This window comes from Archocentrus centrarchus, chromosome 24 (assembly GCF_007364275.1).
Source record: "Archocentrus centrarchus isolate MPI-CPG fArcCen1 chromosome 24, fArcCen1, whole genome shotgun sequence".
In the NCBI taxonomy this organism is placed as follows: domain Eukaryota; kingdom Metazoa; phylum Chordata; class Actinopteri; order Cichliformes; family Cichlidae; genus Archocentrus; species Archocentrus centrarchus.
Window position 1 is genome coordinate 28420669 of NC_044369.1, and position 22759 is coordinate 28443427.

Below are 22759 nucleotides of genomic sequence, written 5' to 3' on the forward strand. Positions count from 1 at the left end.
TAAACTGCGCAGGCGCAGATATTCATCTCGCGAGAAGAGGAACGTCAGCATGGCGGTGCTCCTTGAAACGACTCTGGGCGATATCGTAATCGATTTGTTCACAGAAGAAAGGCCCAAAAGTAAGAATATAAAATTTTGCACTTAGTGGTAGGTAATTTCTGGAAGTGGCTGCTGGTTGGGTCACCCACTGGGACGTTAAATTACAGAATGAGTGGGTGCTAGCTAGTGTGGTTAGCATCTTTGCTTGCTGTTCGCTTGTGTAGTTAACGTTAGCCGGTCTGCCGCGTACATCGTAACGCTGAATGTACTCTGTTAATAAAGATTTAGTTAACTGTAGTGACTGTCGGTTTAATTTGGACTCTCTGTTTTTTTTTCAGCTTGCCTAAACTTTCTGAAATTATGCAAGATAAAATACTACAACTACTGCCTCATCCACAATGTGCAGGTAAAGCGACATTCCCGTGTAAACCGTGTTGATCTGTTCAAGCATGTCCCAGAGGTTGCTTATGTATGCAAACATGACATTTGTAACGTGACCACACGTTAAATCGACAGGAGGACAGTATGTAGGGCAGGCAGCAGTAATGATGGGTGTAAGCAGTGTTGTATTTGCATCCTGTACCAAGCTAATGTGGCAGAGTTCAAGTTACACTTCGTAATAATATGAAAATAAACTGTTGTGATCACAGCAAAACGAATTTGTAAACCAGCATGTAGATGTTAACCTGCAAGAAAGAGACTGCTGTTACTACTACTCTGGTTGCTTTCTTATCTTCAGATTAGTTGAGTAGTTTAAGTTTTAATTTCCTTTTAACAGATTATGAAATTAGTAGCTAGGGACACCACTACCTTCTTCCATAGAGCACTACTGGAGGACCTGTTGACACTTGTTCCCACAGCAGAAACCAATAGTGAGCTGAACTGAGATCCAGCTCAAAGCGTTAGCCACAACTTTCTTGAGACAATTAGTCCACACAGCTTCATCCATGTTCCCCCGACTCACCTTTATCAGCAGGACAAACCCCCAAACACTCCCAGTTTATTATTTACTCTTTGTTTAGCACCTGCATGTTTCTCAGCTCAGCTGAATGTTCAGCAGTAGATGCAGCCATATGGAGGCATTTTTTTTTTTTGTGTTGTGCTCAAAAGTCATGCCGTCTGTCACTAACCTGGGTATGATCAAAAGCATGAGATTGCAAATAGAAGCGGCAGAACTGAGTTTCTCACAAAGTGATAGGGTGAGGAGTTTGGTCTTTCAGGAGGGACTGAGAATAGGGCCACTACTCCTCCACATTAAAGGGGGCAGTTGAGGTGGTTCAGGCGTCTGACTAGGATGCCTCCTAGGTGAGGCACCAAGGAGGTGAGATGTGGATTCGTCTTACTAGGAGGAGGCCCCTGGGCAGACCTAAGACTTACTGGAGAGATCATATTCAGCTCCCAGTTTGGATTTGGGAGACAGACACCCACTCCATTTTTAAGATTAGGCTTAAAACTTTCCTTTTTGATAAGGCTTATAGTTAGGGCTGGATCAGGTGATAAGCAGGAGTTAGTGGCAAGGACAAACAGCAGCAGAAGATGGATGATAGATCATTGGGATTTCTTATTACCCTGGCATACAGTAAAAATGTGAAACTGCCTAAATTTAAACTGTGACTGCACAGTTTTTCCTAAAACATACTTAAAACAGATCTCGACTGTAAATAACAGCTGGGAAATATTTCATTACTGTTAAATTATCAGAAGTCACAGACCTGTTTATTTTTTCTGTTACATGGCACTGAACAGGAGTGGCCCTCCAATCTCATTGTACATCCTGTATAATGACAATAAAGGCATTCTATTCTATTCTATTCTATTCTATTCTAATCAATATATTTTAGACAGAATAGCAGAATACCTCGTAGTGTTCAACATTTTCCCCTGCTGGGGAAAATGAGCAGCTGCTGGGAATCTGCAGCAGAGTTTACAAAAAAAATGATGCTGTCACTGTGTAAAGGAAACCCACGCTCAGCATTTACAGGCCCTGGACCGTTGGGCCTTTGGTTATGTTGAACCCTTTGGTTGTCACATGCCAAATTTTATCCATATATTAAATGTTATCTAGATTTTACAAATTTTATGTTAAATGTTTATACTGAAATTTTCCCATAAATTTTCAGGCTCTAAAGAAGATTCTGCACTTTTTTCTGCCTGTTCATGTCATATTTGTGTTTGTGTTAGACACGCTGTAACCTCGTCCTCTCCTTTTCAGAGAGACTTCATTCTGCAGGCTGGAGATCCGACCGGCACAGGCCGTGGAGGAGAGTCGGTGTATAGGTGATTTTTTTTTTTTTCTTCTTCTTCTTTTAAGTGGTCGGAGAGACAGCAGCAGTTGAACAAAAATAAAGATGCTCTCTGTTGTGTCTTATTAGCAAACTGTATGGGGACCAGGCACGCTTTTTTGATGCAGAGAAAACTCCACGCATCAAACACAAGAAGAAGGGGACGGTGTCCATGGTGAACAATGGAAGTGATCAGCATGGTTCTCAGGTGAATGGGGACACTCGGTGTTGTTTGCCAAGATAGAAAAAGCCTTCAGACCAGAAACCACAGAAAAAAATACATATTTATTCATCATCCGTTCATCAGATTACATAATCATTCAACATATTCAGCAGTCGTACAGAAATCATAGCTGTGAACATATTTGAAATATTTAAAAGTGTACCCTCAGAATGTTCTACATAATAATCTTTATCTAGAGGTACCTTATACTTCTTCCTAGTTTCTAATCACCACTGGGGAGAACCTGGACTACCTGGATGGAGTTCATACAGTGTTTGGGGAGGTGACAGAGGGCATGGACATCCTGAAGAAAATCAATGAGGCCTTTGTTGACAAGGATTTTGTCCCATTTCAGGATATCAGGTGAGCCAAGATAAACTATATTGCGCTTGAAGTTTTATCAGCTCGAGGAATAGTGTTACTGTTGCGTTCCTTATCACTTTTTAGCGAAACCTCAGGGCTTATTGTTCGTTATATAACATATATGGCCTTTTTGCTGCAGGATAAACCACACAGTGATCCTGGATGACCCGTTCGATGACCCCCCTGACCTGCCAGTGCCTGATCGATCACCCGAACCCACCAAAGAGCAGCTGGATGTGAGTATAGGACCACAGCTTCACACTATTAACAATTAAGATAATGAAGATAAGATAAAAAGATATGTATTTGTGAAGTGTTTTTCCTTACAGCAGTTTAAGTATTGTGTTATACCTGTCCTTTTGGCAGTTGAGCTCAATCAGTCTGTTAGAGAAATTGCTCAAAAATATTTTTGCACACAGATTGTGGTTAAAGTGGAGAAAACATCTCAGTTATTATTAATGTGATTCCCATGGATTCGTGGTGCGGAGGAGGCTATGTGTGTTGTTAAATGAATTATCCGTTTCCCCCTTTGCAAATATTTTATTTGCAAAGTGCATTGATAGAAAAAGCAGAACACTATAATCAGCTGTCTCTTTAGTGAGTCTCTGTATCTCCACATCCACCTCAAGATGTGGATGAGCCCTGACTATGATGGACTGCAGCTGTCATCAGTAGTCTTTGTTCTCAGTGAGCCTGATATGGAGGCGCGTGAACCAGTCCTCCATTTGCTGCAGGTTCTGGTTCGAGTGACCCTCCATCATACGGTGGAGCCCCAAAGCAGAGCACGGGCTACCATCACCGGCTGCAGTTTAAGATGATGAAGTTGGAGTACATAAAACCACATAATCCTCTTGTGGGAAGCAGCTGAATCATATCAAGGAGTGCCACAACAGCAGCCTGCTGGTTAGCAATGAGGATTGTCCATTAGTAAATCTACGGCACATGTCCTGGTTCTTTTTACCGTGTTACCGTATGATCTGGGCCTGAAATCCAGTTTGTTCCACCTGCGGAAAAAAGTACTTCCCCTTGTCCATATTTTTCACAGTAATACCTTATATAGATATACAGCATGACTGATATACTCTCAGCAGTGCGGGAAACTCTTGATGCTGAGAAACTGGATAAAACAGCTTGCAAACAGCCAAATGACTCCGAGTCATTTGGCTCCTCACTGTCGTGATGCTGTGAAAAATCTGGGTGTCATTTTAGATAGTAGTTTTAAAATGGAGAAGCAAGTAAGTGCTGTTACCAAAATCAGTTTTTACCAACTCAGAGTCATTGCCAAGGTAAAACCTTATCTCCCACAGCAGGACCTGGAAAAAGTTATTCATGCTTTTATTACTTCCCGCCTGGACTACTGTAATTCTCTGTACTTTGGCATAGATCAATCATCTGTGCGCCGCCTGCAGGTAGTCCAGAATGCGGCAGCTCGTCTTTTAACCGGTTTAAAAAAGCATGAACACATTACCCCAGTCCTGTCATCCCTTCACTGGCTCCCTGTCCGTTTTAGAATCGATTTTAAGATTTTATTGCTTACTTTTAAAGCCTTAAACGGACTGGCACCTTTGTATCTGTCTGAGCTGCTTCACTGTCACACCCCTGTAAGAGCTCTGAGGTCATCGAACCAGCTGCTCTTACAGAGGCCTAAAACCAGACTAAAACAGAGAGGTGATCGAGCTTTTGCAGCAGCAGCACCAAAGCTATGGAACGATCTACCTCTCCATATCCGCACAGCTCAGACGATACACACATTTAAATCTCTATTAAAAACACATTTCTTTTCCTTGGCATTTGGCTGCAGTGCTACCTCCTTTTAGATGATTGTTTTATGGTATTTTATGGTACTTGTTTTAAACGTTTTAATTTTTAATTTTCTTATGTTATTTATTGTTCTTAATGTTTTTATTTATTTATTTTTATTTTATTATTTTATTTATTTATTTATATATTTTTATTTTTATTTAGTATAGTCCTTGGGGTTACAGATCTTGTACAGCACTTTGGTCAACGTCGTTGTTTTAAATGTGCTTTATAAATAAACTTGACTTGACTTGACTTGCAGAAGGATATCATAGTAATTTATAGCAGATTCTGGGGTTGAAATAAAATGCTATCTTTGTTTTTAGTTATAAAATAAAATACATGGAGTATATTTATTATTAATAAATGAATGAAAAATAGTAAATACATCTTTTTTTTTTTTTTAAGAATATGGCAATAGACAAATGGAAGCTCACATTTTCAATTGTCAAAGAGTAAACATAACTTATCAAAATGGAAATGTTATGTTCCAGGTACCAACATAAAGTGTAAATTCAAAGTTTACTTTCAAATATCTGCAATAAAAAAAAGACCCAAATTCCTCTGAATATGAACAGGTACAAGGACTGGACTTACAGTGAGAAAGCAGCCAATGCCCAAAGAAGGAAAACCTTCGGAAAGCCTGGAGAACTATTGCTCAAGACCACTTTAATAACTGGCTTAGCAAAACACTAAGAAATGAGTGGTGGCTCAAGACTTTTGCACAGTACTGTAAGTAACCACATATGTTTCTGCCGTGGCTGTGCAGAGTGGCCGTATCGGTGCAGATGAAGTGATCGACGACACGGATGGGAAAGGAGCCGAGGAACTGGAGGAGAAGCTGTTGGAGAAAGACGCCAAGACCCAGGCTATCCTGCTGGAGATGGTAAGCTGAAGAGTGTGTGTGTGTGTGTGTGTGTGTGTGTGTGTGTGTGTGTGTGTGTGTGTGTGTGTGTGTGTGTGTGTGTGTGTGACATTTATACACTCTTCTGTTGAACCTCCCTCCAGGTGGGCGACCTCCCTGACGCAGATGTGAAGCCTCCAGAGAACGTGCTGTTTGTGTGCAAACTGAACCCAGTGACCACAGACGAGGACCTGGAAATCATCTTCTCTCGCTTTGGACTCATAAAAAGGTGACGCTTACCTCCAAATGCTACAAAATGTTTTGTTTTCCAGTTATTTATGAAAGACCTGTGCCTTATGAAGTTTTATTTGTGCTTACGTTTTGCTTTAGTTCCACATTGTCCGACCGTAACGTCAAAATAATCCTTTGTTCTCTGTAGCTGTGAGATCATCAGAGACTGGAAAACTGGAGATTCCCTCTGTTACGCTTTTATAGAGTTTGAAAAGGTAAGTGTGTAAGTGGTGATGTGTTGACATTTTAAAGGAAAGTTCTGTATTTTTTCCTTAATCATCATCATGCATTTTATTTATAGAGCTTTTTAAGGTGCTTGGTTAGCCTGGTTAGCTCACTGATTAGCATGTCCCCAATGACATGTTTGTGTGTATACATCAAACCAACTGTTGCCTTTACTGTCACGCTGTAACTAGCTGGGGGTGGAAATGGAAAAATAAATAGATCTGGGCTTCTCTTAAATCTACAGTTTATTTATTCTTTTCACCTTTAAAGCTCAGTTTCTTATTCCACACTGACCTGTAAGGGTCGCTGCATTTCAGGAGTATTTATCATAGAACTACACTGTATTGCATTGTATTTGTGGCAGTGGTGGGAGCAGTGGCTTTGTGTGCTGTGTTTGTGCACAATAAGGAAAGCGTATCTATAAGTAGAGTAAAATGCAGTATATGTAGTAAAAGTAACAGATGGAGAAACTGTGGCAGGAGATTAATAATGGAAATCGGTCAAAAACTCAGTTTGTTCTTGTGATGAGAGGTTGGAGAAACCCGGCTCTAATTGGGGTTACGTACTTTATCCACTTGTTCCAAGTGGAATCATTATAATAGAGAAGTGAGACCTAAATGTATTATATAATACTGTGTTTATCATTAACCTGCTGTCGGCTTGCTGTCTACTATGAAAATAAAAATCATAGAACATTTATTTTGTGGAATTTGCCCCGGGTTATGACTGTAATTACTTAGAGCTCTTTAAGAGCAACTTCCCTGTGATAAACTCATAAATCTATCATGAGATAATGAGGAACACAATTATGGAGCTTGAGGTTTTTTCCCTGACTATAGTGAAGTCTCTGTAGACCACGTGTTTTACACCTTCATGTGCACCACCTGGGGCCGTCAAAGGTGTCCCAGTCACATTTGGTTACTCATTCATAAACAAACTCATTATGTCCACAAGAGGGCAAAACAGTATAAGGCAGTTCATAGGTACTTGTAGAGAAACATGTATTCCAACATAAACATGTCTTTAAAAAGCTTTCTAAGCATGCGCACTGCAAATTAAACAGACAAAATAATCAGATTAAATTACATAGAATGGATACTTGACCCCCTGAGGGAGCTCTGCCATGAAGGCATTGAACAGCAGCCTCAGTGTGAAACATTTATGGAACCATCAGCTGGGTTCCTCTGAGGCTGCCTCTCTCTCTGTGTGTTTATACACCACTGCTGTATTTAAGCATTAGCAGTTATTAAACTCTGGCTCTCTTCTGCTCTCTTCTCTTTCCCCCCACCCCCCAGTGGTCACTGACTCTGCCATTATTCCCACATCTTTTGTTATTGAAGTAGTCCAAGCCACATTTGTGAAATTTAAGGCATAGTCCGCAAAAACGCAAGAAACTAAGCAGACAGACACACCTCCACTACACCTGCATGCTAACACGCAAGCTAACACAGAATAGCACATCAACGAAAAGGTTCCTTCTGAAGGCGGACGATCTCAAGAGTCTCTTTAGATTTGGGAAGTAAAAGGAGAGGCCCGTGTGTCCGTTTGGTATGAAAGGATGTCACACACCGTCTTGTCATTCTGAAACCACACAATCAGATTACGGCGATGTGACAGAGTCGCTGAACTGATCGGTGTGCAGCTGCGTAACAAAAGTATCTTTCTGTTGTACAAACAAGTTTCATTATAGCAGAGGGAATTACTCGGTCGGCCATCGGCCTTCATTTACATTTTAAAGGTTTTTGTGTGCTATCAAATTTCATGCTAGAAAGCTACTTTGTATTGAATAGGTAGACGACATAATCCAAACTCTTTTGCCTTCATTTTTTTTAATTTAAATTTTACATATAACTGTTATCATGTTCAAGCCTTTGGAACACAAAGCCTCTGTGAGTTGTTTGTTGAGACCTTTATTAACAGAAATCCAGGACTACATTTGGGGCTTGATTTGATCCCGATTTCCCAGTATCGCTCTGGAATTGAATTTGACACTTCAGCTGTTATTGCTAATGTATTCACTTACCTTACTGTTACCATTAACCATCTATACAAAATAAAAACGGCTTAAGAGTTAGAATTAGTCCAGTGTTGTTTACCTTTAGTTGTTCATTCATGTATGTTCCTTTTTTTTTTTTTTTTTTATATTTGATTAATCAGATTTTGAATATTCATTGATAGCTCTGGATGGCAGTGAAATGGGACAAAAAGGGAGGTGCAGTGAATATTTAAACCATTAGAGGGTGATGGGTGGTTTGTTACAGATGAAATGTGTTTTCACTCAGTTTCTTTTTACCATTGGCTTCCAGAAACAATGTGAGGAAATATATATAAGCTGTTTTTTTGTTTTTTGTTTGTTTTTTTTTAATGAGACACAAAGATGCCATCATGAAGATGGAATATGAGCACCAGCCAAGGGGTTTTCCTTTGGTTGGCGCATATATTCAATTCACAGAGGGTTTTATATGGGGAAGCTGACCTTACCCATTGCTGTGCTGGCAGTCTGAGCTTCTGTGATTAGGCACTTGAAATCAAACGCTTTCTCAAGGCTTTTCCTTGTTCTCAGATATCTGGTAGCAGGCAGTGATAATGGTCCTTATTGGAAATGATATGTCCTGCAGTGCATGACTGGCAGAAAACCACTGCTGTTATTTAGAGGGTTTATTATTGTTTGCTTGGTTCATTAATGTTGAGAAGATTCAGTCAAATTTTAGATTAGCTTAGTTAAAATTTAAAGTGACTTTACCAGTGTCACTTGCAGATGTCTTTTTCTTTTTTTTTAAAGATTAATACCAGATTTTTTAAATTAAAAATATTAAAATGATTATAAATATCATAAAGAATCATAATTATTCATAATTTTTAATGGAGTATCTACACAGGATACAGACAACTACTGATTTCAGTTTCCAGTAACTTCATGTTATCAGTCTTGAGTTTTGTTTCACATGGCTGCTGTCGCATTAATTCCTGCATGCCCACCAAGAATATGCACAGATGTGCTTATATTTGTCTGCTATATATAAGCTTGTGAAAACTTAAATGTGAGGTTTTACACGCCCTCATGAAAAGGGTCTGCAGGTCTCCCGATGAAACCGACTCGGCCCCGGTCTGCACCATAGACTGTATATAAAAGATGGACTTCACTTTGGATTCTGCAACAATATCAGTGCTTTGGTCTTGTTAGTATTGTAGAGCCATAAGTGACCATATTTAGACCAGAGTGTGCTAAGTTATTAGGTAATGCTAGCTAGCTTGGTTAGCAAGTTACATCTATATATTGAATGAGTAGAACATAAAAACACACATATCAGCTAATTAATGCTAACACACTATAAAGTACTAAAATGTCTTGGACCATCTGGACAACACAACAGGATTTTTCTTATTGGTCAGATAAATCCATTAAAAACACAGGGGGGGGGGGGCAGTTCAGAATTAGCAGGGGTGAAACCTAGCGAACAGCTAACCACCACAGTTGGCTATGTCAGCAAACCTGTAAGTCAGAGTGGCTGTGGCTGACTTTAAAACTTAATAATAAGTGAATGAAAGAGTAAAAAAAAACGACCCATTGCCTACTGCAAAGTTTTTATGAACAGGAAAACTGTTTATAGAGCCCAAAACTATTTTGTGTACCAAGCAGCACTGCTGTAAACTTAGGAGTCTGTGGAGAATGATTTGCTTTAGGAGCCAGCCTCAAGTGGCTGTAAGAGGAGCTACAGTTCGTAGCACTTCACTGTTGGTGGAGGTTGCCATTTGGCATGCACATGCAAATGTCATGGTGGCAGCAGGCAAGGGTTCATAGTTGTTCTTGTGAGATGGGCTTTGAACACCCTTGAATCAAGGCATAATTCTACTGTACAACCCCAGCGTCCCTCCCCACCACCACCACCTTTAATTTATTTAGATTTTTTTTCTTTTAATGTATATTGAAAGTTCAAGGAAATCCACTGTAAGAGCCCATTTTCCCACCTTCTGTCTCCACAGCAAGAAGACTGTGAGAAAGCTTACTTCAAAATGGACAATGTGCTCATTGATGACAGACGCATTCACGTAGACTTCAGTCAGTCTGTTGCAAAGATCAAATGGAAAGGGAAAGGTAAGCTTAAGGCTTGCAAAATGTATCCTTGTTGTTTACCAAGGTAAGGCTAGCCCCTGTTCTGTGTTGTTGTCCTCCTCACTTTGTGTTACCATGCCTTTTCATTAGCTGTGACCTTCACAGCCCTCTCTGTTTCCTAGGGGGAAAGTATACTAAAGACGACTTCAAAACCTACGAGAAGGATGTGGAGAACCGATCCAAACTGGCTCTGAAGGATCAGGCGAAGCCAAAACAAGAGTATCCTTGTGTGTCAATAGGCTGGAGTTGAATTTTCCAGTTTTTCCACTTCATGCCACAACACATCATTGTGCAGTATGCAGCCATACGTGCCAGGTGCCATGTGCCCCCCCATCCCCCTTTCTTTTTTTTTTTTTTTTTTTTTTGAGTTGGCTGACCTTTCAGCACTGACTTTCTCAGCTTCCTGGAGATTTCCATAACTCACCCAAAAGTTCCAAGTATAACCTGATAATTGAGGAAGAAGAGGAGGCACAGAGTCATCGTCACTCTGAGAAGAAACACAAGGAGAAAAGGCACCATCATTCCGATGATGAGGACAGCAGGAAGTCCAAAAAACGCAAGGTACTTGTCATTCCATGACACGTTTTTACTTTTTCTCTCTGGTTGTTCAGGAAGAATTATTTTTAAAGTTTTAATTCTGTTAGTGACACACCTATACATTCACTGGCCACTTCATTAGGTACAACCTTTTAGATGTTCAATAATGAGTATCTAATGATCTTGAGTTTCACATGGCAGCAACTCAGTGCATTTAGGCATGTAGACATGGCCAAGATTGAGAATCTTGGCCATGAGAACCTGTTAAAATTGAGAATCAGAAAAGGGAAGAAAAGTCATTTAAGTGACTTTGAACATGACATGGTTGTTGGTGCCAGATGACCTGGTCTAAGTATTTTAGAAACTGCTGATTTACTGGGATTTTCCCACATGATCGTCTCTAGAGTTTACAGAGAGAAAATATCCTGGATTTCTCTGGATGCTTCTCTCACCTTGTTGGGGTCAGAGGTTCAATTCAATTCAATTCAATTCAATTTTATTTATATAGCGCCAAATCACAACAAACTGTGATTTGGCGCTATATAAATAAAATTCAATTTTATTTATATAGCGCCAAATCACAACAAACTGTCGCCTCAAGGCGCTTTGTATTGTGGGTAAAGACCCTACAATAATACAGAGAAAACCCAACAGTCAAAACGACCCCCTATGAGCAGCACTTGGTGACAGTGGAAAGGAAAAACTCCCTTTTAACAGGAAGAAACCTCCAGCAGAACCAGGCTCAGGGAGGGGCAGTCATCTGCCGCGACCGGTTGAGGTCAGAGGAGAATGGCCAGACTGCTTTAGACTTATATGACAGCGACTCAAATAGCCACTGATTACAATATGCAGGAGAGCATCGCTTGAGTCTGATGAGCTCGAATTCTGCAGTGACATTCGGATGGCGGGGTCAGAGAGCGCGGAGCCATCCTGCCTTTATCAACGGTTCAGGCTGGAGGCGGCGGTGATATTTTCTTGCAATACTTTCGGCTTCTTAGTAGCCAATGAGCACTGCTTAAATGCCAGAGCTGAACTGAGTATTGTTGCTGGCCATGCCCACCCTTATATGATTACAGCATACCCATCTTCTGATGACCATGTCACAGAGCTCAGATCATCTCATACTGGTTTCTTGAACATGACAGTGAGTTCGCTGTCTTCAGATGGCCTCCAGAGTCACCAGATCAGATTTGTTTAGGCCCCGGATTTCACCATCATCATTGGTGAATATCTTCACTCTTTCCCTTTTGGTGCCTAGTACAGGTAATCCTTGTTTCTCTTGTCTGAACTGAGTGTTTTTTGTTTTTTTTTGTTTGTTTGTTTGGTTTTTTTTGCGTTTTTGGCCACAGCGGCTTTTGTTGGCAGTGGAGAGAGACAGGAAATGGGGGAAAGATACAGGGGAAGACACGCAGGCAAATTGGCGACAGGCCGGGACGCGAACCCGCGCCGCCCGCACCGCAACGCGGCATATGTATGTGGTCGCCGGCTTCACCACTAAGCCACCCAGGCGCCGAACTGAGTGTTTTCTGTCATATTTCAGGCCTGCGTCCAGAGCAAAATGAGATCAGAAGTTAGTGAATGTGATCTCTGCCTATACAGCTTAGTAGGGCTAGCCTTGGAAAAACTGGGAACCTATTCTAAGGTCATCAAACCTCATCTTTATTGATATATATTGAGGTTTCAAAACTTATCATTGGGGAGGTCGTCAAATGGCATCTTTATAGGGGAAAGAGTTAATTGAATATCAGAGTACTGTTTGTGAGATTACTTTAGTTTCATGCTGTTTCATTCCAAAAAAAAAGCTAAATGCCAGTATCGAAGTGTCACTTCCAGTCAGGCAGGTATGCAAATAAGAATGTTTCAAGGTATTTGTGAGTCACTTGTTCTGAATGTTGAATATTTGACTTTTTGCGGGGGTGGAGACAGGATATTGTCCTGTGGTTACCTTCATAACTCTGGTTTTGGCATCTTTGATCATCATCTGTGAAGTATCACAGTCACAAGCTTGAGAGGTGTGTCTTGGTCATAGTTTTGGTTTTCAGTGGTTCACGTACATCAGTTTGTTTTTCTAAAAGGTAAATTTTTGTTTTTTTTAAGTCGTTTTGGAAATATGAAAAATCCAGTTGTTATAATAATTCTCTGTTTTGACTTTTCTAACCACCTGAACAATGAAGCTGTCAGTGCCCAAAGGTGAACCTTGGGGTGGAATGTGTTGGACTGCTGTCACTCACTAGGGTTTAATATTTTTCCCGAAAATGGCATGAATCAAATCCCGGGAAAAGACGAGCAATTTCCCGGGAATCCCGGGAAAAAGTGGGTTTTATTTATTTTTATTTTAATTAGGCCTTCTGTAGCCTGTGTCTGGCTTAACCTATTTTGATATTGTAGATATTTTACTCAACTCCATTTTAAAAGCGAAATATGTTTAAGTAATCTATTTCATGAGACCTTCTTCACACATTAGGCCCGTATTCTAATTCATGATTGTTAGTAAGTGGCTGCAAACGAGGAAAAGAAACACTCGAAGTTAAACAGATATTTCTTTATTGTTCAGGCATATACTATAGGCTATATAATGCAAGATAACAATATATAATAATATAAAATTAACAACAAATTAAAGAGGAAAGAAGTACAACTGTGTATTAAAACGCTTGAAACGGAGGCTGAACGTGCCTGAAATGAAAAGTAATGCTTTCGCATTAAACGAACCCTTCTGTCAATATTTCCTTAACTTTAACATTCGGAAGCTTTCTTTTTTTTCTGAAAGTGTGCTTTTAAGAAGCAGAGAGCATCGAGAGATTCTGCGCTTAAGCGATTTCGGAGTTTAGTGACAAATTGGCCGCAGATAGAAAATGCTCTCTCCGCCTCCACGGATGTAGCCTGAACAGAATGCAGGGCATCAAACAACTGCTGCAGGTGGGGCGGTCTCCTGTTTGTAGCTTCGAACAGAGAAAACTCTTTGGTCAGAACTTTCATGAGGTCACCCTCTTTGATTTCATCTGACGCCGGCGTAGTGGTCATTGAAATGGCCTGCTGCAGATCCAATGCTAGGTTCCCTTCAGTTGAGACGTCTTCAGTCGGTGATGTAGGTCTGGCATCTGCATCACCCTCGCTCGCGCTCTCTTCGGAGAAACGGCCGAGGAAAAGACGCTCCACAAGTCCCTTAGCCGTCCGTATCAGCATCTGTCTTGATGGCATGGTGAAAATCTCAGTGGGCCTTGGTGCTGGTGCGACTAGAACACCGGGATCCAGAAGGTACCTGCCAAAAAATATAGTAATGAAAATGAGCGGATTGACCAAGGCCTCATTCTCCGATCACAAAATTAATAGGCTACGTTACTACTACTACTACTACTACTACTACTACTATAATAATAATAATAATAATAATGCTCACCTATACAAAGATACCAAGTTCTTCTGTCTCCGTTCCATGAATCTCCTCTCAATCGCATCCCTCATTTCAAGGCTCAGGGGGGTGTCCTGCTTTGTCAACTGGTCAATCATGAAGATGAAAATCCCATCAGCTTTAACGAGGGTGGTGTCACGGTTACAAAGCGATTCGACTCCCATCTTCACCGGCTTTAAGCAGGAGCTGAGTTGCTGAATGAGTGCAAGCTCTTCGTTGGTGATGATTAGTGCATTGTTGATATCAACGAGGGTCTTCGTCACTGGTCTGTGTAGTGCAATGTAGCGGTCCAGCATGTCAGCCAAACTGTTCCATCTGGTGCGACAATCCAAGATGAGTGCCAACTCTTTCCCCTGGTCTTGTTTGACACATTCCCTCAGCTTGTCGTTGCTGACTGGGGATTTGTGGAAGTGCCTCGCAATTTTACGCACTCGCTCCACGCTCCTGTACATGTCCTCTCTCACTGACCGATACCCATCCTCGCACACAGCTAACTCGTCATCAGAGTCTTCACTGCTCTCCTCCTCTTCTTCACTTGCTTTGCTCTCTCCATCAGAGGTGGCACGGTGGTAGAGCACATCTGTGACAGCCAGGTGAACTGCGTGGGCATAGCACAGCTGTAATTCCGGCAGCACCAGTCTCCCAAACTTCACCATCACTGATGCTCCATCCGTAGTGCAGCACACAATGTGTTGGTTCATGTCAAGCTTGAAACATTGAAGCTGATCGTCAACCAATGCTTTCACTTTTTCTGCTGGCATTGTTCCACGGACATGTATGACACCTAAATTCCAGTAAGTTTGCGCACCGTGCACATTTATGCTCATGTACCGCTTATGTTGGGAAGAAGTGTATTCGTCAATGGTCAACGAAAAACGCAACCCTTTCTTCACCATGTCTTGGAACATTTCGGCCAGTTTAATTTTCTCCTCGTTCGCAAACACTCTAACCTGCTTGGAGATTTCTGTGGGATTCTTTGGGAGAGTGTAGCCATCCCTCTTGAGTGCTGATCTCAGATACTCACATTTCGCCATACTATTAAAGGAGAATCCATCAAAAGCTGCCATCTCCGCTAGTATTTCTTCAAGAGACTTGCTGCTAACTCGGCTAAAGTAGCCATCCAGCATTTTAGCACGTTTTGAACATGATGGCCTTTCTTCGTGTTTGTCATGTTTGGACTCTAAATGTCTGCGTAGTCCGCTTGTTGATCCACCAGAACATTTGACGACTCGGTCACACAACATACATTTGGCGCTGTCATTATCTATTTTTGTAAAATGCCCCCACACAAAACTGTTCGTAGACATCATTGCCTGTATGCGCCTCGCTTCTGCTGAGTTACCGCAATACCGTAAGTACTGTTGACTCATCACCCCATCAATGTTACCGTATGACAACAAATCGACGTGCGCGACTTTTTTCCCGGTTTCCCGTCTTACGTTTCCCGGGAAACGGGAAATGGTTCTGATCGCATTTCCCGGGAATCCCGGATCCCGGGCTTAAACCCTATCACTCACTGAGCCACAGAGAGAGAGGTGTGTGTCTGCAGTAGCAGAAACTGCTGACACACCTTGTTGTAGTAGTAGTAGTAGTAGTAGTAGTAGCATAAGAGTAACAGAGCTCATGTTCACTTGGCAGAACTGTTGAATCTCTTCTGTGAAAAGTGGCATTTTGTAACAAAAGTCACACAATTTGTGACTTTGATTCTTTTTGTTAGTTCCTGAAAGCCTCTGAAAAGTTTATCTGTTGTTTTGTTTTTTTATTTCTTTTTTGTGTTAACGGGAGCCGTAGGACTGGGAGGGAGCAGGAAAACCACAGCAAGTTTCATGATTGTGTTTGACAACAATTTCATGGAGTACCAAAAATTTGTACTCTGTGTCCTTGGTGTTATTTACTTAATGTCCCTATTCACCACAGGATCGCATATAAATATTTGTTGAATTGCCCTCTTTGGTTGATTGGGCTCATCGCCAGTTATAAAAGTCCATGAGCTTGTTCTCCAGCGTCTCTGTTTACATGCGAGGAGTTACCTGGCTGGCAGCCTAATGTGGTTATCAAGTGATAGTCTCCATTGTTTACTCCGACCTTTGATGTGTGGAGTTTCCTTGTTGCCATTAAAGCCATCTGTCAGTGTGTGGCCCCACACACCGAGGACAGTCTTCTGTTCTCATTTCTGCAGTGACTGCACAGAAGATCGTGTCACATGCTGAACTGCATCATATGGAATTTAACAGTCAGCATGTTTTTCACAGATGTCAAGCTAACCCCGGCTTATCATGTGATGTGTTTCCTTGTGTCTTTTGTTTATTATACATTTGCCTTGTCAGTATTGACTTTTTGATTTTATTCTTTTTCTAAAGTCTTTAATCTCTGTCCCCTTTTGTCATGTGATACACTTGTGTAAATGTGTCTGGAATAATGCACTTTAAGTCCTGGTGGCACCGAACGTCTGTCAGGTGATCAGTAGTTCTGTGCAACTGGACAATAACAATCAGTTAGCATGTGTGACTATAGCAGCATATGCTCATGAGTTTATGGTCATTTTTGTTTAACAAAGAAAAGCACAAATGTGACATTACATTGTTACAACATGACTGGCAGTATTTTGGCACTTTAGTGTATAGTGTACAACACAGTGTGGGTATTTCAATCGTGGTAATTTATGTACAAGCGTAACTTAAAGGTCACATAAAGATTTTTCTGGATCTGAAGGAGAACGTACATGACCATCGTAATCTGTTACCGTACAGTTAGAGCAGTTTTTTTTTTTTACTGTACTCGACAGAAGCCTCCTCATTTTTCTGTTATGTCTGACTTTTTTTTAAGACATATCTTAAAAAAAAAAAGTCACATGCTTGAGTAAATCCATCCCCAGAGAACAACAACAAAAAAGTGATCATCTTGTAAAAAGTGAAACATGAATTTGTTCCTGCGCCTTATCTTGTTATCTTGTCTGTCACAGATGAACACTCGTGTCGGCTCAGATTCCTTTTGGCTGTTTTCACTCTCTCTGTTTTGACTTGTCCGTGATGGATATAAATCTTGGCTGACAGATCTTGTCATTTCTGCAGGGAGGACGTCATTTTCAGTCACTGAATTATTTTTCCTCCATCACACACGCCTTCAGAATCTCCTGAAACTGAAACGAGCTGCGCCGAGCGGCATCAGGGCTGCAAAACACCTTCAACCCTCTTTGGAGAAGACTGTTTATACCTGATGTTTTTTCAACATGACAGCTAATGAAAAACATTGTTTTATACCTGTGAAAGCCTTAGAATAGTCTGCTATTGTGGGCTTGAAGACAACCAGCTTTATTAAAGTTTCTCCCCTTCGTGTCCTTTCTCTGTCTCCAGGACAGCGAGGAGGGCAGGCGTGACAGAAAAGGAGGCCGCCAGCGGTCCCGCTCGCGATCCCGCTCAAGAGACAGGGACCGGAAACACAGCAAGTCCCGGGTCAAACATGGAAAAGAGGGGCATGATAAAGGGCACAGGGACAGGAGCCGCAGCCGCTCCCCCAAGAGGTCAAAGGACAAAGAGAGGAGCAGATACAGATGAGGGGGGGGATAGAGGAAGATTGATGGTTCTTGTATATACAATACTGAACTGTGAGCAGCATGAAATGGTGTCTGAATATTCATCATCCTAAACTTCCTCTAAAATCACTTGACCTTGACTTTAAGGGAACTGGTCAGGTGATTATCAGGTCTTTGTCACATTGTCTAGATCAACACAATGAAATGTTTTTATATGTAAATTAAAAGTTCACTGTAACGTGCCATTTGTCTGTCTTCACTTAAATACCATGGCACATTTCACCAAGTAAGTGTTGTTTACTTCCTCTGCCCCCTCCCTCCCCCCAAAACACTCACTCATTCACTCACTCATGATTTAGAACAAAAGTGGTAGATGATTAATATCCAACCTTCAACTTTCTGACTTCTGGGTCTTTTACATTTAGAAAATGTCAACATGGAAAATTGCTGGGTGGTGTCACCACAGTGCTGAGGGAATTCACTGGTGTCTCCCTCCACCCACCTCATAGAGCAGGGGGTCATACACCATCTCAAAATGCCACAATTGAATTTGAAACTAACATTTGTGCCTGCAAGGGGAATATTTTAGGTCTTATCATTATGGTTTGAGGTTATTAATGGTTACTAAAGAAGAAGAGATAAGAGGGAAAAAAATGAGCTATTGAAATAAAAATGAAATTGCTGTAAGCTGGTAAGACGTGAGCTTTTTTTGTAATTGTGGACGGGGGGTAAAGCCAAGGCAGGTGGCCACCACAGAGTAGTCTGGCCGCACACAAAGCAGCATGGTAGTGCAGTGGTTAGCACTTCACCACAACAAGAAGGTTCCTGGCTGCAGCCTGATGCATGTCTTTGGGTTTCCTCCCAGAGACATAAACGTGTAGAGCAAAGTTATTAAAGTCAACTAAAACTGACCTTAAAAATAGATGTGAAAAACATTTTAGCTCACTAAAATAAACTGGCGTCAGTGATCATGCACACACATCTTCAGGAAAGGAGCTACAACTGACACATTCCTGATACTAAGCAGAGATGATGCTGGGTGTTCACCTAAACAATAAACTGGACTGGACTCATAACACTGATGCGCTCTACAGGAAGGGTCAGAGCAGACTCTACCTGCTGAGAAGGCTGAGGTCTTTTGGAGTGCAGGGGACACTCCTGAAGACCTTCTATGACTCTGTGGTGGCATCAGCCATCTTCTATGCAGCAGTATGTTGGAGCAGCAGCTTGTCTACAGCTGAGAGGAAGAGGATAGACAAGCTCATCAGGAAAGCCAGCTCTGTCCTAGGATGTCCTCTCGACTCAGTGCAGGTGGTGGGAGACAGAAGGACTCTGACCAAAATAACATCACTGATGGACAAGGTCTCCCATCCCATGCATGAAACTGTTGCTGAGCTGGAGAGCTCCTTCAGTGACAGACTGCTGCATCCTAAATGCACAAAGGAGCGTTACCGCAGATCCTTCCTCCCAGCAGCTGTAAGACTTTATAACCATCACTGCTCCCAACAAAAACCACAATAACCTACACAATGTAGGATAATATATAATATACTGTAAATAGTCCGGCACATCATGCACATTGTATATAGTGTTATTATTATTAGTAGTATTAAGGTTAATATTGTTTGTTGATTTTATATATATTCTTTTCTTAATAGTGTGAATTATTATATCTTTATTTATATTTATAATAACTGCGGCTGCTGTTACACCCAAATTTCCCCTCTGTGGGACAATAAAGGCTGTTTCTTCTTCTTCTTCTTCTGCTTCTGACAAGTAAGGGGAAAATGTACTGGACTGTAGCTCGTTTCAGATGAAAGTAAATTTTGTTATTTGGAAATCAAGGTGCTGGAGTCTTGGAGGAAGAGTGGTGAAGCACAGAAGCCTGTGTGAGGTTTCTTCATGCTTCCATCGGCTGAAAGCTTTATGGAGATACAGATTTCATTTCCGGCAGGACTTGGCGCCTGCCCACAGCTCCAAAACTGAGCGTGTTATTACTGTGAGGTAAGGGTTTCAGTCCCTGCCTTGCTCAGAGTTGCTCTGAGTCTTTTCACTCAAAGCTGCAACTTTTTAGGCTACGTGAGGAGTCAGATCTGTGGAAATGAGCCCTGGAGTTCACGTAACTTCTACACAAAAGCCGGAGGAAGTGGAATTTGTTTTTCTTGGCGATGCTGATGATGAGCATGTAACCAGAAAAAAAAGCTACTTATGCTAAGCTGAGATAATATGAGAAGCCCACAGACTAAGCAGTCAGATCAGTGGAGCAGAGGATGTAGACAGCAGCACACATTAAAAACAAGCTGCAGCATCCAGAGAGTGCATCGCACCACAGATATCATAGTTAATAATTTTCTGATCGTTTTTTTTTTTGTTTTGCTTTGACTTTTTTTGTTTTTAATTCAGTTCATTTCCAGAGTGGGTCGGCTCCTTTCAGTTTAGTTTTTATTGTTTGAAAATGTTTAAGTTTCAGTTTAGTTTTTACTGGTTTCAGTGTTAGTTTTAGTCTTTTTTATGTATTAAGTATGGAGAAGATGCAGAAGATCTTCCTGGAAGCAAGCTTTAGGAAATTAAAAACACGGAACGTTCTGAAAGCAGCTGACTCGCAGTCTTGTAAACATCCAAATAAACGTGCATCAAAGCCACATCAGGCAAGACTAAGAAGATGTACTCTATATTTTTACTTCATTTACATTTTTTTAATTCACTTTATTTTATTATTATTATTTTTGAATTCTAGTTTTTATTATTTTAGTGAACTAAAATGTTTGTTTTTTCACATCTAGTTTTAGTCCAAAGACGTGCACTGGTGTGAATGAACCAGACTGTGCCCTGCCCTCCACCCTCTGACAGCTGAATGGATGAATGCATTCTGAGGATCTCTGAAAGCTGCCAGCAAGTCAGTGTAGCTGGTATGTCACCAGGCACGTGTACTAGAACAAGAACGAGATTCTTGCCATCTGTTTAAGAATGATTTGAGTGTGAAACACTGGCAGACAGCTCCTCATATGGAATCCAGCTGAGGCAAGGCTCAGATTTACCTGTGTAAAAGTCATTAAGTTGTAATTACACATGGCGTACACTGACAGCTGTTAACGTGGCAGCTCTCACCACCTTTAAAGGGGACGCATAAAAGCAAAACTGAGAGGCTAATTCAAGAAATGGAAGCACAGATGACCAAAAAGCGCTGTGGGGTTTCTTCCTGTTAAAGGGGAGTTTTTTTCTTCCCACTGTTGCCAAGTGCTTGTTCACAGGAGCTCATTTTGATTGTTGGGTTTTCTCTGTAATTATTGTAGGGTCTTTACCTTACAATATAGAGCATTCATTGATTCACATGAATGAAATATCATACAAGAATGTGTCATATGTCAAAATTAAAGTACAGTCTAAAATATCTTTTCATTTTTAAGTCGCCTTTGTGGTTAATTTACTGTGTTGCTTTGTAGCTATTCCTTATCAGAAAGCTCCATCAGAGGTAATAATGAGATAAAAATGAGTTATTAGGCAACAAAAATGCCTATTTCGTGTCTATTTCAGACACGAATTCAAGATAATTCGTGTCTGAAATAGATTAACCTTAAATAGGTCTTTGTGGGGTGTTATCATTCTCCAGAATTAACTTGACATGACTATTCTAACCACAAACACAGACATTAGTAATCTCTAGAATAAGAAATGTAACTCTTAAGAAAGAGTTAGCACACACTGTTTTGAATTCCCCGAATACGCATTGATTTGTAGGTGGTGAGAGTTGTGTGGTGAGCAGTAATGGAACTAAAGGGTGAACCCTTTGGAACCGAAAGAAGAGAGTGGAAATAAAGGGTTGCACCCCTTTACACCCCCGAGTGGAACCACTGGTAGAGACTTGCCCTGCTGCCTACGCTGTGTGCTCACCCCCTTATCACCATTAACTTCCTGTAAACAGCGCAGCAAGAATGCAGCACACCCAAACGGGTGCTGGCTCTGTGATGACAGTGTTAAGATGTTCACTTGTGACATGAGCACTGATTTCTGCTCATGTTAGCATCTTTACAGAAGACGAGTAGCACTGAGAAATGAACTGTTGGGCTCGCTGAATGGGAAGCTGTGCTGTCAGTCCATATTCTTTACACACTGTGGACACCACAGGGCCATGCACACATAATACTCTCTGAGCTATTAATGGACTCGCAAAAGTACACTTAGTGTAAATATACTGTACACAAGTCATCAATAAGTTATGTTTTCTCTTACCTGAGCTCATGTCTGTTACACCTCCACTGATTCTTGTGGATTTGCACGGAGAAAAGAAACGATTGATTGAAAGATGATTAACCATACTGCTGTATGTAGGTATTTATTTTAATATCGACTAAAAACTGGGAGCTAAAATCAAATCTGAAACTAAAAAGCTGACTATTGCTGTGATCGGTGCAAACAGGTGCACAGGGTGTCATTTGTTGCGATTTACAACTGAAGGTGAAGCGCTGAAATGAGTCAAACTGTGGGGTTAAACTTACAGCTTAAAGGGTTTCAACTGTCAGTCAGCAGAGCTTAATGCACGTCTGAATTCACACAAACAGCATGGGAACTGAAGGCTGCTTAAAGCATTTGAAACTATTTTAAGCTCTGTTTGGAGTTGCAGATGCACAGCTAAATGCAACCAAATGTAATGCAAGTGCAGTGGAAGGAAACTGCTCCTCCTACACATTCTCAGCGGCTTCATTTGTTACCTCAAGCGTGAAAGAATTTATTATGCTGATAAGTGGGCCTGATAAGACTGTACACTGCTCAGGGGTCCTGTATCAGATCTTTTAGAAGGTTATAAATGATGTGAGCTTCTCTTGTCTTCACGTTGTTACTCATAAAAAGGAATGTATTACTCATTACTTCAAACTTATGGAAAAGTAAGGCTTTACTTGTTTGCTCCCAGTAGAAAGTCATTTGTTACACTAGTCACATTATGTTGGGTTACTCCTCAACATGGCCTGTGAAATTCCCAGTTGAAAATTTGAAAAACTGAACTCTTCATATGCCCAAAAATCTGTGTCCTAATAATGAAGACTTACACAAGACCTTTCTTGTAATAGCTTATTTTTGTGTTACATTCTTGTGAAAGTA

The 22759-nt window shown here is 41.0% G+C and overlaps 2 protein-coding genes across 2 annotated transcripts; one reads left to right on the forward strand and one right to left on the reverse strand.

The window, feature by feature from the left end:
• Position 1: 1 nt before the first annotated feature.
• On the forward strand, positions 2-17904 carry ppil4 (peptidylprolyl isomerase (cyclophilin)-like 4). Its single transcript, XM_030722196.1, has 13 exons — positions 2-119; positions 378-445; positions 2252-2316; positions 2412-2529; positions 2765-2907; positions 3047-3143; positions 5477-5593; positions 5716-5840; positions 5991-6057; positions 10052-10163; positions 10304-10400; positions 10613-10742; positions 17484-17904. The coding sequence occupies exons 1-13, from the start codon at positions 50-52 to the stop codon at positions 17682-17684; spliced, it is 1410 nt and encodes a 469-aa protein (XP_030578056.1). The 5' UTR covers positions 2-49; the 3' UTR covers positions 17685-17904.
• LOC115774781 (zinc finger BED domain-containing protein 4-like) lies at positions 13396-15613 on the reverse strand. Its single transcript, XM_030722193.1, has 2 exons — positions 14119-15613; positions 13396-13980 (listed from the first exon to the last, which is right to left on the reverse strand). The coding sequence occupies exons 1-2, from the start codon at positions 15498-15500 to the stop codon at positions 13455-13457; spliced, it is 1908 nt and encodes a 635-aa protein (XP_030578053.1). The 5' UTR covers positions 15501-15613; the 3' UTR covers positions 13396-13454.
• Positions 17905-22759: the final 4855 nt, after the last annotated feature.

Coding starts and splice junctions, on each gene's coding strand:
- LOC115774781 (XM_030722193.1), bottom strand. CDS start 15,500: ATGAGTCAACAGTACTTACGGTATTGCGGTAACTCAGCAGAAGCGAGG. Junction 13,981..14,118: donor AACTTGGTATCTTTGTATAG/GTGAGCATTATT, acceptor ATTTTTTGGCAG/GTACCTTCTGGATCCCGGTG.
- ppil4 (XM_030722196.1), top strand. CDS start 50: ATGGCGGTGCTCCTTGAAACGACTCTGGGCGATATCGTAATCGATTTG. Junction 446..2,251: donor GCCTCATCCACAATGTGCAG/GTAAAGCGACAT, acceptor TCTCCTTTTCAG/AGAGACTTCATTCTGCAGGC. Junction 5,841..5,990: donor CGCTTTGGACTCATAAAAAG/GTGACGCTTACC, acceptor TGTTCTCTGTAG/CTGTGAGATCATCAGAGACT.